The 16,291-nt window shown below is 54.8% G+C and overlaps 1 protein-coding gene across 2 annotated transcripts in view; it reads right to left on the bottom strand.

Annotated features, from left to right (window-relative positions):
- LONRF3 (LON peptidase N-terminal domain and ring finger 3) overlaps nt 1-10,852 on the bottom strand; it is a 37,037-nt gene extending 26,185 nt beyond the window's left edge. Inside the window, exons 1-4 of one of the 2 annotated variants that reach the window (XM_032844754.1) lie at nt 9,798-10,852; nt 9,556-9,719; nt 6,490-6,608; nt 2,850-2,972 (exon numbers count right to left, since the gene is read on the bottom strand). In XM_032844754.1, coding sequence (XP_032700645.1) covers nt 2,850-2,972; nt 6,490-6,608; nt 9,556-9,719; nt 9,798-10,462 — 1,071 coding nt within the window. In that variant the 5' untranslated portion in view covers nt 10,463-10,852. The remainder of the gene's footprint in view (nt 1-2,849; nt 2,973-6,489; nt 6,609-9,555; nt 9,720-9,797) is intronic. The other variant, XM_032844755.1, reaches the window with a different exon arrangement.
- Between the last annotated feature and the right edge of the window lie 5,439 nt (nt 10,853-16,291).

Genomic DNA, 16,291 nt, shown 5'->3' with positions numbered 1-16,291 from the left:
ACCTGAGTCTTTCTCTCTAAGCAGGTGGCCAGCTTCTGGAGGCCCATGCCCATGTCCAGTACATACTCATCACCCCGGATGGAACTGAATTAAGACGCTTATCCATCCCAGGGCCCAGGCAGAGGCCAAGCGTTCAAGTCCCAAATCCTCAGACAGATCGCAGTTTCCTTCCAGCTCTGGGAAACCCACTTCCCAGGTGGAAGGTGTCGCTAAAGGAGGGAGGCGGTGAGGTACTCACAGTGCCCCGGGCCACAAATGCCAGCTTTCAGAGGCCCCTCCTCCCCGGGAACCAGAGCTGGCCTTCCGAAGCCCTCCTGAGGGGCCCAAAGGACCAACCCCTTCTGAAGCAGTGTCCCTAGGATTCCCACCTAAAGAGCACGGGGCTTGCTTGCCGGGAAGAGCCCCGGCTGATGCGTGCAAGTGTTGAGTCACTGTGTTGTACACCTGGAGCTGAGGTAACAGTGTGTGTTAACTAACCGGAACTGAGAGAAGAACTTTTGAAAAGAGAGCGTGGTGCTCTTCAGTGGCAGCCGCACAGCATCCCAAGGGACAAGGTTAAAAGGGCAGAGCACGGACGGGGGTGGGAAGGGGGCACAGGGGAGAAATTGAAGGAGACAAGGCAGAAACAGCAACAGCACTTCGCTTCTTCCCTTCACTACCTAAGACCGCATTCTAGACCTTCCCAGAGGCTTTGGAAAACCAAAGTTGGGGTCAACGCTGAGTGAGAATAATCATTCCACACGAATGAAAGTCATTTCCACTTCGGTGTCAGCCTTAGAAAGACCCGAATGGGTCAAGAAGGGGAAAGAAAGAATCCGAGGTAAAAAACAAACACTAAAAAGAAACCTAGGCCTGGGAGTGCCTAAGGGGGCCGATTCCTGCCGAGTGAACCTGGACCACCTTTGTCAAATCTTCAACCCTGAAACTGGAATGGTACAGTAAGTAAGAAAGGCCGAGGGCCCTCGGGGTTCGTATACGGCTGCCATGGCCTCATCACAGTCAGTGGAAATTCGCCTCTAAATTCTCCGCCCCCCTTCAGAACTCCAGGACACACTCATCATGGGCATATGCGCCCTTGTGTTGTCCGGCATTTTTAGTGCACCGTATAACACATGCGGGGTTGGAGGGTCCTTGAGGACGGAGACTGTGGCTTATGCCTCTTTGGGTCTCCAGAGCTTAGCATGACACTTGCCCCTATCCCGTCAGGCGGTTGTGGAAGTGACACTAAGCAGGTCTATAAAAGTGGCTGGCAAGAGAGGTTGACCCAGCTGATGACACCAGAGCCTCTCAGGCCAAGTAGGAAATGGATGAACAGGAATAGAGAGACCATTCGCCCCTGGATCTGACCCCTACCTCTGTTGGCCTTTGCACGCTCTGCCCCCAAAGTCAAGATTCTTCTAACCAACCTTTGGTCATCCCCCACCCCCAACCGGATGGTCCCACTGCTACTCTCCACCCCACCCCAGCAGTGAGCACCAAGCCCCCTGGCATGTCCTCCTGGGACGGAAGAATGGTGGAATGGCTCAGAAGGCAGACCCTGGAAGCAGATGGAGTTGGGCTTACATGCCTTTTCAGCAATCACCAGCTGCAGGATCTCGGGAAGTCATCAAGCCTCAGCTTCCTCATCTATCTCCTCGGTAACGTGGGGATAAGTAACAGCAGCTACCCTCATAGGAATGCTGTGGGGGGTCAAATTACATCCTCCACAGAAAGCCCTAGCATAGTGCCTGGTGCACTGCAAATGCTGGATAAATGTTAGGTGCTATTATTATTATTATTATTATTTACACCATGGACCACACTTAAGATTCCCAGCCTGGAGCAATTCTCAGCCACCAGTACTCCTCTCAAGGACACCTTGTCCACTTTTCCAAACCAGGTCAAAGCAACCTTCCAGAGAAGAAATCTGTGCAAGGCACAACCTCCAGAGCTCGGCTTCTCCTAGTTCAGTGATGTTGCTAAAGATTCCTTTCTGGAACCTTCGGAAAGCAATCCTTCTCTTGCTCCCTTTCTTTACCCATGGCTCTGCCAAACCTCGCTGGGACAGAGGCACTTGAGACAGGTGGTGGACAGGGGGAGGGGCACAAGGAGGGCAGAGGCCACCACTGATTCTCAGCATCTGACTTCCGGGCCAGTTAGCCCCACCGCAAAAGCACACTGTGGAGTAGAAAGCACTGCGCTCCCCAAGCTGGGGACGCTTGAGGCCTTCAGCAGGGCTGATGTTTCATGAATTAACAAAACGAAACAAAACCACCACATTCTCTGGGGATTCAAGAGTTGGAATGATGGCTTGGATTATATCGTCATGGTCCCTGACTTACATTCGTGAGACAGTGTGTGTTCTATTTCTAGCGAAGGCTGAAGGCTAGAGTTCTGCATACAGCAGGGGAGATGGTGACCAGCATTCCTGGCGAGGAGCTCACCCGGTGGGGCTGGTGAAGCTGTGACTCAGCCAAAGCAAAGTTCTACAACTCCGGGCCGCCCCGCAGCCCTGACCTCTCCATCAACAGCCAGATCCTCATCAGTGAGCCGCCACCCCCATGTTAACTTGTCTGGTTTGCTTTGGGTGGTTTTCCTACTCACAACCCAGACCTGGACTCGAAGAAGCAAGAGTATTCCTCGGAGGCTCCTCCAAAAATGCAGGAATGGCTCCATTGGATTGCACATGCCAAGAGGATGGTGTTTCTAGACAATTGGCTCTTGTGTCTCCTTCCTGCCCCCTTAACCAAGGGAGCCACCCACTCAGGGCCCTAAATGCCAGGGACGGCAGTTCCCTCACTTCCCTCTTTGGAGAAGACAGAGAAGTGGGAGCCCACTGGGCAGCTGGACCTGACATCATCTCAACTCACCCTCTGGGCTTCAGATCTTGCTCTTTTGTTCTTTCCATCCAGGGACACACAATACAGAAACTCCCTTAGTGCTTCCTCCACCTTGCCTAAGGTGGCTAAGGCTTGTGCTTTTCTGAAGTGTGCCTGGAAGAAAACATTAGCATTCAGTCCTGTTCTTATTCACCTACTGACTTATTGACCCTAGCCGAACACTTAATGAGCAGTCGTTACTGTGTGAAGGGTTTTAGAAGGACTGCCTTCTCTACAGCCCTATCATGTAGGCAAATGCTCTGAAGCCCATTTTACAGATGAAACCGAGACCCAGAAAAGTGATTTGCCCAAAGGTAGTACAGCTAGTAAATTGTGGACTCAGGGTTTAAGTCTGGGACTGGCTGATACCAAAGTCCAGTTTCTTAACCACTGTGCCATATGACCTCCCCGCTGCCCCACTGTTGTAGTGGGGGCACTGCCAAACAGAGCAAGAACCCTCATTTAAGCACATACTATCCAGCTTCCAGAACCCACCCAGATAGGCCTTTCTATTAACTAGTCTGTCAGGCAAAGACCTAGTCCACATTACTGGCTGAATGATCGCCTATACTTGCTGATCATTTTTCAGAAGAGGCCCAAGGAAAGGACATGACCTCCCCAAGACCTCAAGGTATAGTTAGCGGCAAAGCTGGAACTAGAACTGGGGTGTAGGACCTCCAGAATGCTCTTCCCCGCAAAGCTGATTTCCCTTCAGAGGGCCAACCAGAGACTGAGCAAATGCTTTCCCTCCTATGGGCTCAGCTCATTGTTCACTGTTCCCTTCCCACACCTTTAAAAAGTATAAAGAAGATTTTGGGGCACCTGGGTGGCTCAGTTGGTTAAGCATCTGACTCTTGGATTCGGCTCAGGTCCTCATCTCCTGGCCTGTGAGATCTAGCCCTGCATCAGGCTCCCCACTTGGTGGGAGTCTGCTAGAACATTCTCTCCCTCTGCCCCTTCCCCCCACCTTGCATGTGTGCACTCTCTCTCTCTCTCTCTCTCTCTCTCTCTCTAATAAATAGACAAATCTTAAAAAAAAAAGTATAAAGAAGTTTTAGGGCTCTCCGAGGTCTCCGCCCAACTATCCCAGCAGAGAAAGTCTTGAGGTAGCAGAAGAGCATCCTGGGGAAGAGGGAGGAACAAAAAAAGAGGTGGAAAGATGGCAACATTCTCTCCGTGCCTTGAGACAGGTGGCCGTTGCAACTTGGCTGGGAGGGCATTGCTCTTGAGTCATCTAGGGTGCCCCTCGGGGGCCTGCTCCCCACTCTCTTGCCTCTATGGCTGACCCTGAATCTAACTTAAAGAAGAAAACGATCCAGGTTGCACCTGCTGGGCACTCCCATCTTCCCCTCCTAACATGCTTCTACAGACCCTGGGGTGGTGTCCTCTGGCTCTGGCCTGGCTACAGGCTCCATAGGCAGGGATCTGCCTTCTTGAGCTGTGGCCTCTGCTCCAAACCTCTTGAGGTCCTCCCCTGTGCCCCCCACCCTCTTCCTGGAGCCTAATCTTGGCTGATACTTGGGTATGATGATACAACGATGGCTTCCTTCATTGCTCCTCCCAGCACCATTTACCAGGGGCCCCCTGGAGAAAGGCTTGTATGACATTTCAGGACAGCTAGAGGGGATAAGTGTTGGGAGATAGGAGAGGCCTCTAGGACCCCTCCAATCATAGCAAATAGCAACCCACATATTCCACTTGCTTGGGACAGCCAGCCCACCCACTGAGAGCTGTGCCACCTGCAGGATATGTTGGAATACCACGGCACCTGGCTGGACTAGGGCTGTAGGAGGTATACCTCGCCCCTAGGGGCATTGCACACAGAAATGATGAGAAGTACGCAAATCGGGGTATGGGCTGGTTTTGAATCATATCTTCTTTGAATCAAATCTTTTGAATCAAATCTTCTCTCAACCCTCAAGACAATACCATTTGTTCTCTGCACTGCCTCTCCGCTTACCCCAGCACTTTGGGGAAATGAAACTCCTGTTTACAACTTCCACCAACTCTGATTCCACTGGGGAAGTCACTTTTCCCATTTCATCTGAAATGGTCCGCTACTTCTTAGCCCTGCTTCTCACTGTACTATGAAGGCTCCCGCCCTTAGGCCCTAGGTTTAGGGTGGGAGCAGAAGAAGCTGCAAGGGAAGTCTTACCCCCAGGCAGCTTCCCGACCTGCACTGCTATAAAGCATGATATGTTCTCACTGAAGCTCCTTTGGGTCAGACACTGGTGACTTTTAGTAAACCGTAAATCTATCCCTTGGGAAGGAGCACATACTACTCTGCCATAACCCATGAAAACCTTCTCATCAAAGTACATAAGACCTTCACTCTGACACTAATGGCCCAGCGCGCAGGTCCACAAATGCTTTATCTGAGGTTCCCAGTTCCAGAAACAGTCTGATAGTCCAAAGTTTTACAAGCTCGGCGTCAAAAGTTATTAGGTGGCAAATATATGTGATATAAGATACGTCATAGTCTTCATCTCATTTAGTGTGAATTTTCACGTAAGGTACGGCAGAAATATTAGTGTGTATGATTGTGGGATGTTGTCCAGAACTCCCAGAGGGTGCCACCTAGTATGTGGGTCTTTCTGAAATCAGAAATATTCTGGACCCTGAACACTTCTGGCCCCATGGGATTCAGATAAGGATCACAGATCAGAACCTGGGTAAGGTGGGTTTCCGAGGTGGCATCCTGGGGGCTGTGTAGAGAGAATAGCACCAAGGCCCCGCAAATGGCAGAGCTCCCAGAATGGCCTCTCGATCACGCTCACCTGTGACCCTCACACCACATTCCCCAGGAGGCAACCGGGGAGACAGCAATAGCAATGCTTTGCAACCCAGGACCTTTGGGATCCAGAGAGTGAAGCGACTTCCCCATGGCAACTTAACTTGCAAGTAGTAGAGCCCAGGCTCAAACCTAATCTCCTAAACAAAATATGGACACATGGCTAAGGGCCAGTCCTGAGGGCAGAGATACAGAAAGTGACACTTTGCTTCCTAGCAACCTGAGAGGTGTCTAGCCTTTCTCCAACCACCCTTCGTGTGACCTAGATGTTTGGGGATACAAGCAGGCTGATTATATGAAGGACTCGAAATAACACAATCAGCCAGCAATACTTCTCTCACGTTCCTCTTTCTACTGTCCCTGAAAATGACAGACCATATAATGCTATGTGCCAGGCATTGTTCTAGGTATCCTACATATATTAGCTCACGTAATCCTCACGGAGGACCCTGTAAAGTAGGTGCTTTAAATACTCCCCCCCATTTTATAGACGAGGAGATGAGGCACAGAGAGGTTAAGCAATTTGCCCAGGGCCACACAGCTGGTGGAAGGAGCAGAGCTGGGGCATAAACGCAGGCAGTCTGACTGCCAAGTCCATGTGCGAAGAGTCACAAAGCCTAAGCTGCTCAGCAGGTCATCGGGTGAAGAAGTAAAGTGGGGAAGAATCCAGTTCCCTTGCAGACCTCTGAGTCACCCTTAGCCAAGGGATCCCCAGCTCCTTAGCAGAGCCTTTTCCCTGCTCTGCTTGAGCTCTAGTGCCCCAAACCCTCAAGAAGGCAGCCGTTCCTGCCAATTCCCGTCTATAGCACAGCCCATGCCCAGCCCTCCCATTCCACTCACCTTGAAACCCAGTGGGCGGAGCTTACATGCTATTTCTGCATCATGCAGCGCATCCTCATGAGACTCCAAGGTGAAATAAATTTGAGACCGGTTGCTATAAAGCAAGTGGTCATTTGGAGCTGCCAGAATGAGGAGGAAAAAAAAAAAAAAAAAAAGCTCTCATTAGTAGTCCCAGGGCAAAAACCTAAATCCTCTACTGAGAATGGATCTTGAGCAAATGGCAAGTTATCTAGGATTTTTCTACTGGGGATCCAAAGGGTTAGGCTCCATTTCCAGCCCTGATGTTGCCCTGCCTGCCACACTACCCCCTGCTCCCCAGCCACTCTGGGTCTGAGCTTTCCCAACTATACAGAAATATTTTTTTAAGTATGTTTACTTTCATTCATTCATTCATTTATTTATTTTGACAGAGAGAGGAGGAGCAGTGGGAGAGGGAGAGAAAGAATCCCAAGCAGGCTCCACACCCAGGTCTCCATCTTATAACCCTGATATCATGACCTGAGCTGAAATCAGGAGTCAGACGTTTAACCAACTGAGCCACCCAGGCACCCCATAAAGAAGTGATTTTTGCTTCTTTCTCAAGTGGTTCTTTAGTGGGCCTGTGGGGTCAGCGGTGCATTAGCCGCTCTGACATGGGGCAACCCTGGCCCCCTCCATCGCGGCTATGCATGGCTACCCACGGGCAGCCTGGCTTCTGAGGGAGGTATCACCCATGAGGAAATAGGCCAGGGAGGAGAGAAAGGGAGGTGGCCAGATGTGACCCCCAGCCTGCCCACCAGGAAGTCCAGGTTAGTCTACTCATGACATTAGCAACACCTCTGTCTACCAAGCCCAGTGCCTATGAAGTTCTCTGAATGCACTTGCAAGGCTTTGTCCTCTCATTAGATGGCCAAATGTGAATGAACCTGAACAAGTCTGCTGGGAATGAAGTGAGCTTGGCTCTCACTAACACTTTGAATCGCTAGATGCCAGGGCTGGACAGGCCTTTAGAGATCGCCTGGTTCAACCAACCCATTCTTCAGATGAGGAAAATCAAGCCCAGGGAGCAGAAGGCATCTGCTCCAAATCATACAGCTAGCGGGTCAGACCTTGGAAGCGTTGAAGTTGGGGCGGGGGACATGTTCCTTTTTCTGAAGGGTGTGCACTACACAGAATAATAAGGGGACACTGGCCATCTTTCAGCGCAGAGATACTCACCTGCTGGGGAGGCCCCTTACCTCTTAAAAAGGTAAGGCTGTCACGATTTTTTTCACCCTGACGGCTCAGATTAACAGAGGTGAAGGAAGAAACTCCCAGTGGAAAAGGGGTGGCAGCAACAAAGGGGGAGGAAGACAGTGGGAAGGGGCTCTCCTGGCCCTTGAGGTATGGCTAAAAAGAATGGGACCTCGCTTGGAGATCTGGGTTTAAGTGACCTCCATTGTCTCCAGGTTGCCCCGCTCCTGCCCAGGGACTGGGCTCCAACACAGTTCGCGGGATTTTCCCCCAGGGCCGTGCAGAGGACTTCCTTGGGTCCCCATTACCCGCTGTCCAGACGTTAGCAGAGTTTAGAATGTATGCCTTCCCTTTTGATCGGCGGCACTCGCCAGCCCCGTGCCGGCTCCCACCGCGCCTTGCCTGCACACAGGATGTGCGTGGGGGCGGGGGGTTCTTACCTCGCCTGGCAACCTTGCACCGCCAGCCCGCGCTCCTCCCCCTCCCCTACTACCTGTTGCAAATTCGGGTAGCAAGTCAACACGTGGAGCCTCAAGCCCTCCCCCGCCTCCACCCGTCGGAGTTGGGCTCAGGGCGCCCTGGGATCTCCAGAGCCCGGTCTGCCCCGCCCTGCCGCCTCCTCCCCGGCTCGCTTCGCCGGACGCCGCGCCCCGCCCCGGCCGAGCTCCGGGCGACTGGCCGGAGCTGGGCACTACCCGCCCGCAGCTCGGCAGCCGCTTCCTGGGTCGGGACGCGGAGGGTTGGCGGGAGCGGCTCCTCGAGGGAGCTCGGGCGCCCCGGTGCGGCCAGAACCGTGGGGCTGCCCACTTTGCCCTTGAAGCAGCCGAGCCCACCCGTCCGTCCTCCCGCAGCCCGCGGCAGCAGGGGACCGAGACGCGCCCCCCTCCGTGGCCAGCCCACGGTCCCCGGGGATTCCCGAGCAGTTGCGCCGCCCGGTCGCCCGCCGGGTTGGCGGGGTAGGGGTGCGAGGAAAGGGCGCTGCCGGCGGGCGGGCGGAGTGGGGGGGCATCTATTTCAGCCGAGGATCGTGTGATAGGAAGCGGTGACAATGAGTCACAGGGCAGCGGGGCGCGAACGCTCCCCTCCCCCCGCACACGCTCGCGGGATGGTTTCCGAGGCGAGCGTGGCCCACTTCGGTTACCTCAGCCGTTACACAATCCCGCCCGCGCGGAGGAGGGGCCGCCCGGCCCGGGCCGCTCGCCGCCCTTATGCAACCAGTGCTCTCCTGACCTAATTCCACGCCGGACCCACCCCACCGGGAGCCGCGGCCCCGGAAGGGCCGATTCCCGCCATCGCGGGGGCCCCGGGTCCGGGCGCGGGCCGCAGACGCCCGCGCCGACCGAACGTCGCGGGCCGGCCCCGGCGCCAGTGTGTGCAGGGTGAGAAGTTCCTCTGCCCGCGGAGAAGGTGCGGGCAGGTGCAAGAGGAGCCCCGGCGCGGAGGGAGAGGGCGGAGGGACAGACTCTGGCACCGCGCGACCCGACGCAAGGAATGGGGGGGGGAAGGAGGGGGGACACAAAGATGCGAAAGGCCCGCGAAAGAGACAGAGAAACGGTGACCCAGACAAAAGCTGACGGAGAGACTCGGGAATCCAAGCCACGGGGAGACACAGAAAAAGACAAAGAGCGACAGGGACAGACTGGGACACAGAGAAAGGGCGAGAAATGGGTAGCGACCCAGACCAAGTCAGAGTCCGGACTCCAGACACCCCTCCCACACTCCAGTCACGGCCCGTTTCCCCCCACCACCCACCAACGGTCCCCCGCGACCCCTGGGCCCCGGTCCGCCCCCCCCAACTCCCCGCCGCTTTCCTTGCCCCCCGCCCCGCCCGACCGGGCGACGCCGCGGGCTCACCTAAGCGCACCGCCTCGTTGTACTTGAGCAACGCCGCCTCCACCTGGTGCTCGCGGTACAGCTGGTTGCCCTCGTGCCGGAGTTGCGACGCCCGTGCGCGGCCGGGGAACAACTTGCCCAGGAGGCCGCTGAGCACCACGTTGACCCGTAGCGGCGGCGGCGGTGGCGGCGGCGGCGGCGGCGGTGGCGGCGGTGGCGGCGGTGGCGGCGGCGGCGGCGGCGGCGCGGCATCGGCCGCCGCCTGTGGCTCGACTCGCCGGACCGCGCGCGCCCTCCCGGCGGCCACCGTCAGCGCCGAGAGCTTGACCCCGCACAGGGCGCAGCGCCGGTCGGCTGCCCGCCCGCGCTCCAGGCACAGCTTACAGAAGGTGTGGCCGCACGACAAGGACACGGGGTCTGACAGAAACCCATGGCACTTCCTGCACTTGAAGCCGTCCCACACCTCGGTGGCGGCGGCGGCCGCGGCGGCCTCTGGCGCCCCTGCCTCTCCCGCCGCCGCCTCACAGCTCGCCGCCCCGCTCCCGTCCGGGGGCGCCGGCGGCAGCGCCTCGCCCTGCGGGACGTTCTGGGCCAGGCAGCGCACCAGTTGTTCCAGCTGCTCGGCCACCAGCTGCTGCCGCTCGGAGAGCTGTCGGTACACCTCGAAGGCTTCCCGGAGGCGGCCCCCGGACGCCAGGGCGTCAGCCTGCTCGAGCAGAACTTTGTACTCGGGGGTCGAGGGACTCGGAGGCGGCTCCTCCGGCTCCGGCTCCCGAATGGCCAAAGGAGCGGAGCCTTCCGTAGCCGCCCCCGGCTGGGGGCCCATGTCGGCGCGGGCGGCGGATGCCGCCGGCTCCGCCAGTTCTAAGTTGTTGCCGCCGAGCTCGGCGGACACGCTCAGCATCTGTCCGGTCTGGAGTGAATCCATAGAGAGAGAGACAGGCGCGCAGGGAAGAGGCGTCTAGGGGCCAGAGACCCAGAGCAGAAAGCAGGGACTGAAGAGAATTCGGACAGCCACCGCCGCGCTACCGCGCACCGCTCGCTGCCGCGCCTCCGCGAGCACCACGCCGGCCGCCCCGCGCCGACTGATAACTGTCCTGTCTCAGCGAAGTGTTATATAAAACAGTACCACGTGACGCGCCGCCACGCCGCTCATTGGCCGGCTGCAGGGAAATTGTTACAAAACCAGACAGTTTTGTAACAGTGTTGCGATTGCTTCTTTTGACTTCGCTTTTCTTGGCGTCTTTTTGAGGCTGTTTGTGTTTATTCTCCTCTTTATTCCCACACCCCACGATGTGGTTGCTTTTCTGAGGAGAGGGAAGGGAAAAAACAAACAAACAAACCCGAAGTCTTCTCCTGGGTTTCTCCGTCAGCGGACCCTACTCGATCCCACCTTCAAAGCCGCGGGCAAACAGGTCCCCTCAGCCAGCCGTTCGCCGGCGGTCCCTCCGCCCCCAACCCATCCCTCGAGACGCAAAGACCCCGAGCGGCGCAGCCCGCAAGATCTCTGAGACGCGGAAGGCTCGCCCGCCTAGGGGCTGCGGTTGACGGTTGACGTCTGCGGAGGGAAGCGTGCTGGGACGGTCCCCGGGAAGCCCACACGCCCCCCTCTCTCTAGTTCCGGCCGCGGCTCGTGAGCCTTGGGAGCCGCGTCCCGGCTGCTCACATTCGGGGTCCCTAGCCACCTTCCCCGGGGAGTTCCCCCCCAAAGTTAGTGAGTGTGGTCGTCCGAAGGCGCTTCTGTGCTGGGAGCCAACCGAAGCGGCGGGCCGGGGAGAGTTGGGTTGGACCGCGAGGGACCCGTCAGGAAGATGCGCTTGCCGGACGGGCCCCAGGGGTGGCGCCTCGCGTGCCCCGCGACTCGCGTCTTTCCAGCCAGCGCCAAAACCTGCGGCACGTGGCCCTGGGCAGGGGGGATGGGGGGCACGAGAGGGGCTCCGGGGGGAGCCACGAGGGGGCGCGGCCACAAGAACTCCGCGGGGATCAGCGGGTCCCCTGGGAGCGTAGGCGACCGGCAGGCGGGACCGGAACCAAGAGCGCTCCTCCGGGGAAAGTCCGCGCGTCCCGGCGCGCTCGAGCTGCAGGCGGAGCTGCCTCCAGCTTCGCTGCCCCGGAGCGCCGCGGTCTCGGCCCCGGCGCGCAGTGGGGGAGGGCTGTGTTCAGGCCGGTGTGCTGGGCTCACTATAGCTGGGCTGCCTCGAGGATGCCCCGCTTCCTTCCAGAAGGCCCATGTGAACTGCTCACGCCATCTCTCCCCACCCAGAAGTTGACGGGAGCCACACGCACAAAACGAAGAGGCTTCAAGACCTAAAGAAATAACGCATGTCCCCTGGGGCCTTGCTGCTGAGAGCAGGGGAGCGGGGTCTGGGCTTGCCTCTGGCTGCCGGAGCCTCCACAGCCTGCAGGCTCTGAGCGGTGCCTGGAGCCGCGCTCAGGGGCCCAGCGTCCCCCGCAGCGCCTGAAGACCTCCTGCTAGCTCCCGCTGTGGCCATCTCTTAGTTGACGGACCTTGGGCAAATGACCTAAACTCTAGGAACCGATATTTGGGGTTCTGAATACATGTCAGGGATGACCTTAGTCGGGATCAAGTTATGTTTCAGAGCTGGGCATCATAGGTCTCTGTCAGGGCTCTGTGTCTCTTTAGGTCGTTAATCCCTCGAAACAACACCAAAATTTAAAAAAAAAAAAAAGTACACTGTCGTGTACAGCGATTTCTAGAGCCTCCCTCTAGAGAGACAGGACTGGGGAAAGGGTCAGAGGGGAGAGGAACGCTGGGGACAGTGGGGGGGAAAGAGACCAAGAAAAGAAACCAAGGAGCTCAGGATGTAGCCATAAAGGCATAAGGCGCTCAAAGGAAAACTTGGCTTGCAGCTCTAGCTTTGCCATGACTTGCGAAGAGAATTTAGGCAAGTCCTCCATTCAGGCCTTAGTTTCTCCTGATCATCAAGGTTCTCTCCAGCCCTCGCCTTCAGTGACTTCTATCCTAAGACTGAATTTCATGATAGCAACTCAACCACTTTAGTAAAAGACTAGTCCAGATGCTGGGGGCGGGGAGGTGTTGGTTGGTGGCTTGGACAAGGGGGTGAAGTCAGCAGTAGCAGAAGGGCGGGGGCGGCTAGACTGCTGTCCTCATCAGGGTCAGGCCAGAACTAGATTTTTTTTTTAAGATTTTATTTATTACAGAGATCACAAGTAGGCAGAGAGGCAGGCAGAGAGAGGGGGGAGCAGGCTCCCCGCTGAGCAGAGAGCCTGATGCAGGGCTTGATCCCAGGACACTGAGGTCATGACCTGAGCCACTCAGGCGCTCCAAGAGCTAGATTTTGAAGATAGAGAAGTCGGGGGACTGGACAAGAGGGAAGGAGATGGCCAAGCTAGGCAGTGGAGGAGAAGCTGGGGCTCCCAGTAAAATACTAAAGGAAGCTCCTTTCACCCTTCAAATTGCCCTGCTGTTGAATGGGCTCAGTCTTAGTCCATTCAGGCTGCCATAATAAAATACTATATACTGGGTGGCTTATAAGAAACAGAAATTTATTTATCACACTTCTGGAGGCTGAACAAGATCAAGATTCCAGCAGATCTGGTGTCTGGTGAGGGCCCTCTTCCCAGTTCATAGACAGACATCTTCCCTGGCTGTGTGCTCAAATGGTGGAAGCGTGGATCTCTCCAGGCTCTCTTTCATAAGCATGCTAATTCCATTCATAAGAGTGAGAGCCCTTTTGATTTAATCACCCCCCCCAGTGCCACACTTCCAAATACCATCACACTGGGGATTAGATTTCAACATATGAATGCGGGGGACACAAACATTCAGTGTATAGCAGGGTCCCCAACATTATCTGTCTGCCCCTTTTGACACCTTTGAGGAGGGACAGTCTGTAGGTAATGGGCCGGTAATGAGACGTAATGAAAGGGCCACGAGATGGATAATGATGAAAACTTAATCCAAGATCTTTCTCCCTTTGACAAGTTTTTAAAAAGATGTTGGTTACTGCCAGTTGTCTTCCAGATGCAGTTCTGAGATGAGCCTTGTTCCCTGGACCCCCTTGACAAGTAAGCAAGCATCCTCTGGGTTGTTTTCCCTCCCTTGTCCACTGGGGTTGGAGGTGGCAAGAAGGCCAAGGCAAGGCAGGCAGCGGGTTTCAGTCCAGCAGGCGTGGAGTAGAGATGCTCTCAACAGGTAGCTCCCTTCGGCATCTGTGTGTGCCTAAAGATGACCATGAATTTCGCCAGGAACGTTAACAGCTGCCCGGGTGATGCAGGGTGCCCTGGGACCAAAACCACGCAGCGCCACATACTCAATTACCAGACAGACTCCATAAGAGTTTTCTATTGTATCTGCATATCAGGACTGCCTGTAGGATAACACCAAAGGGGCTTCTGTGGAATTCTGGAAGACATTACCACAATGGCTTTCTTTCCTTTATTTAAAGTGAACGAACATTATCACAATATACATTTGTGGACCAACTCAAAAGCCTCCTACTCCAAACTTCCTTCCCTCTGCTCTCACTACTTGGGGCTGCCCACAAGGAGGGGACAGGAGAGACGGACAACACTTTGTCAGATGCAAATATTCCCTTTGGAGTGCCTGGTGCTTCAAACCACTGTTTGTTTATGCTAGTATCCCCCATGCGGCAGGGTTGATCTGCACATCCTTTTCCAGTGACTATGGCAAGTTTTCCAACTGGGCGCTGAAGAACCTCTCTGGGGTCCAGAGGAGACAGCTGGCGGGGCTTGACCCTAGCTCCCTTCGCCAGGGAGCACAGCAGCTGTCTGTCCGTTTCGTGGTGAGCTTGAGGTCAAATCTCACCGAAGAACGGTTTTCCCTTCTTTAAAATGAGTAGTCTGACAAGACGAAACCAGAGAGGGAGACAAACCATAAGAGACTCTTAATCATAGGAAACAAACTGAGGGCTGCCGGATGGGATGGGAGGGGGACTGGGGGACTGGGGTAATTGGGGGATGGGCATTAGGGAGGGGATGTGATGTAATGAACACTGGGTGTGACATGCAACTGGCGAATCACTGAACTCTACCTACTAAACAGGAAATAACAATACACTATATGTTAATTGGATTTAAATAAAAATCAATAAAATAAAAAGTTTGGAAACCATGGCCATTTTCCCATATTTCCTACTGTTGTAGGTGGAGATACAGCAAAGCAGCACTTGGCTCCCAGGTACTCCCTTTACAGAGGGTTGCACATACTTTCCCCACACATTTTTATCCCAGCTTCCTAGACGGACCAGAAGTTCCACGAGGGCAAGACTAGTGTCTTGTGTCTTTCATCTCCTCCTCAAAGGACAGTCTTTGTTTTTTATTTGGTTTGGTTTTAGAGAGGGAAGGGGGATGGGGTGGAGGGAGAGAATCCTCAGGCAGACTCCCCGCTGACTGTGGAGCCTGATGCAGGGAGGGGATCCCAGGACCCTGAGATCATGACCTGAGCCGAAATCAAGAGTCAGACGCTTAACCCACTGAGCCACCCAGGTGCCCTTCGAAGGACAGAATTTGAACAGATCTTACTGAACACAGCAGGGGACATTTTGGTTCTGGATGGGAGAGTGCAGAGGGACAAGAGGACATCCAACTAGAAGGTCATACCTTTGCCCTGGGTCACTCACAGAGGAGATAGTAAACACACAGATAATTAAGCATTGACAGTCCTGTGCTCGCTTCGGCGGCACATATACTAAAACTGGAAAAAGTCGAGAGTCCCATACGACCCTGCATGCATGCACACACACATACACACACACGCACATGCGTGCATACGCTATGCCCAGAAGCTTGGCCAAAGTACTTATTTAGTGTTTACATGAGTTTCTCATTTTATGAACTGGGGGTGACCCACCAGTTACGCAGCCTTGGGGCACTTGGGTGGCTCTGTTGGTTAAGCGTCTGTCTTCAGCTCAGGTCATGACCCCAGGGTCCTCAGATCGAGCCCCACATTGGGCTCCTTGTTGAGCAGGGAGCCTGCTTCTTCCTCTCCTTCTGCCCATCATTCCCCCTGCTTGTGCTCTCTCTGTCAAATAAATAAAGAAAATCTTTAAAGAAATTATTTATTTATTTAGCCTTTATGGAGGGGGTGCTTTAAAGGCACTAACATGAAAAAGGCTGCCCCTTGCTATCTAGAGTAGCCAAAAGCCAGAGCTGAAAACTAAAAGTATGAAAACTTCACCAATCAGCCCTGGTTTCACAAATGAGGAAACTGAGGGCTAGCGAAAGCTAGTGACTTGCTGTGGGGATCCCTGACACAACCAAAATTGGAAGCTAGGCCCCCTGCCTCCGTTTAACGTTCTTTCCACGTGAGCAGAAAACTTCCAAGGAACACAGAACATCTCCCCAAATAAGTTAGAAGTTATTTCAGGTTTCTTACATGATTTGCAATTCAACAAATGTTTATTGAACCTATACTATGTGCTAACGGAGCTGGCATTTGTGGGCAATAATAGAAGGGTATGGCACCATTCTTATCCTCCAGTAGCTAACTGAGGAAACAAGAGGCAAAGATTTGAAATAGTTAGGTAAAAATAACAGGCAGTATGTGAGAAGTGCCAAAATTGGGGGAACAGCAAGTCCAAGCGAGAGCTCAAAGGAGACAGACGGCACTGCTTCCCATCTCATAGTGAAGGTGCCTTTAAGCCAGGTTGGAGAGGATTTAACTAGAGAAGTTAAAGACCACCTCACTTCTCAACTCGAGGGGGTTCCCTTCACATAAGGGGCCACCTGGCTAGGGAAAGGGAGATATTCAAGG

This window comes from Lontra canadensis, unplaced genomic scaffold (assembly GCF_010015895.1).
Source record: "Lontra canadensis isolate GAN:19392208 unplaced genomic scaffold, GSC_riverotter_1.0 scaffold155, whole genome shotgun sequence".
Classification (NCBI taxonomy): domain Eukaryota; kingdom Metazoa; phylum Chordata; class Mammalia; order Carnivora; family Mustelidae; genus Lontra; species Lontra canadensis.
The sequence above is the reverse complement of the archived record's forward strand: the minus strand, read 5'-3'. Positions and strand labels throughout refer to the sequence as shown.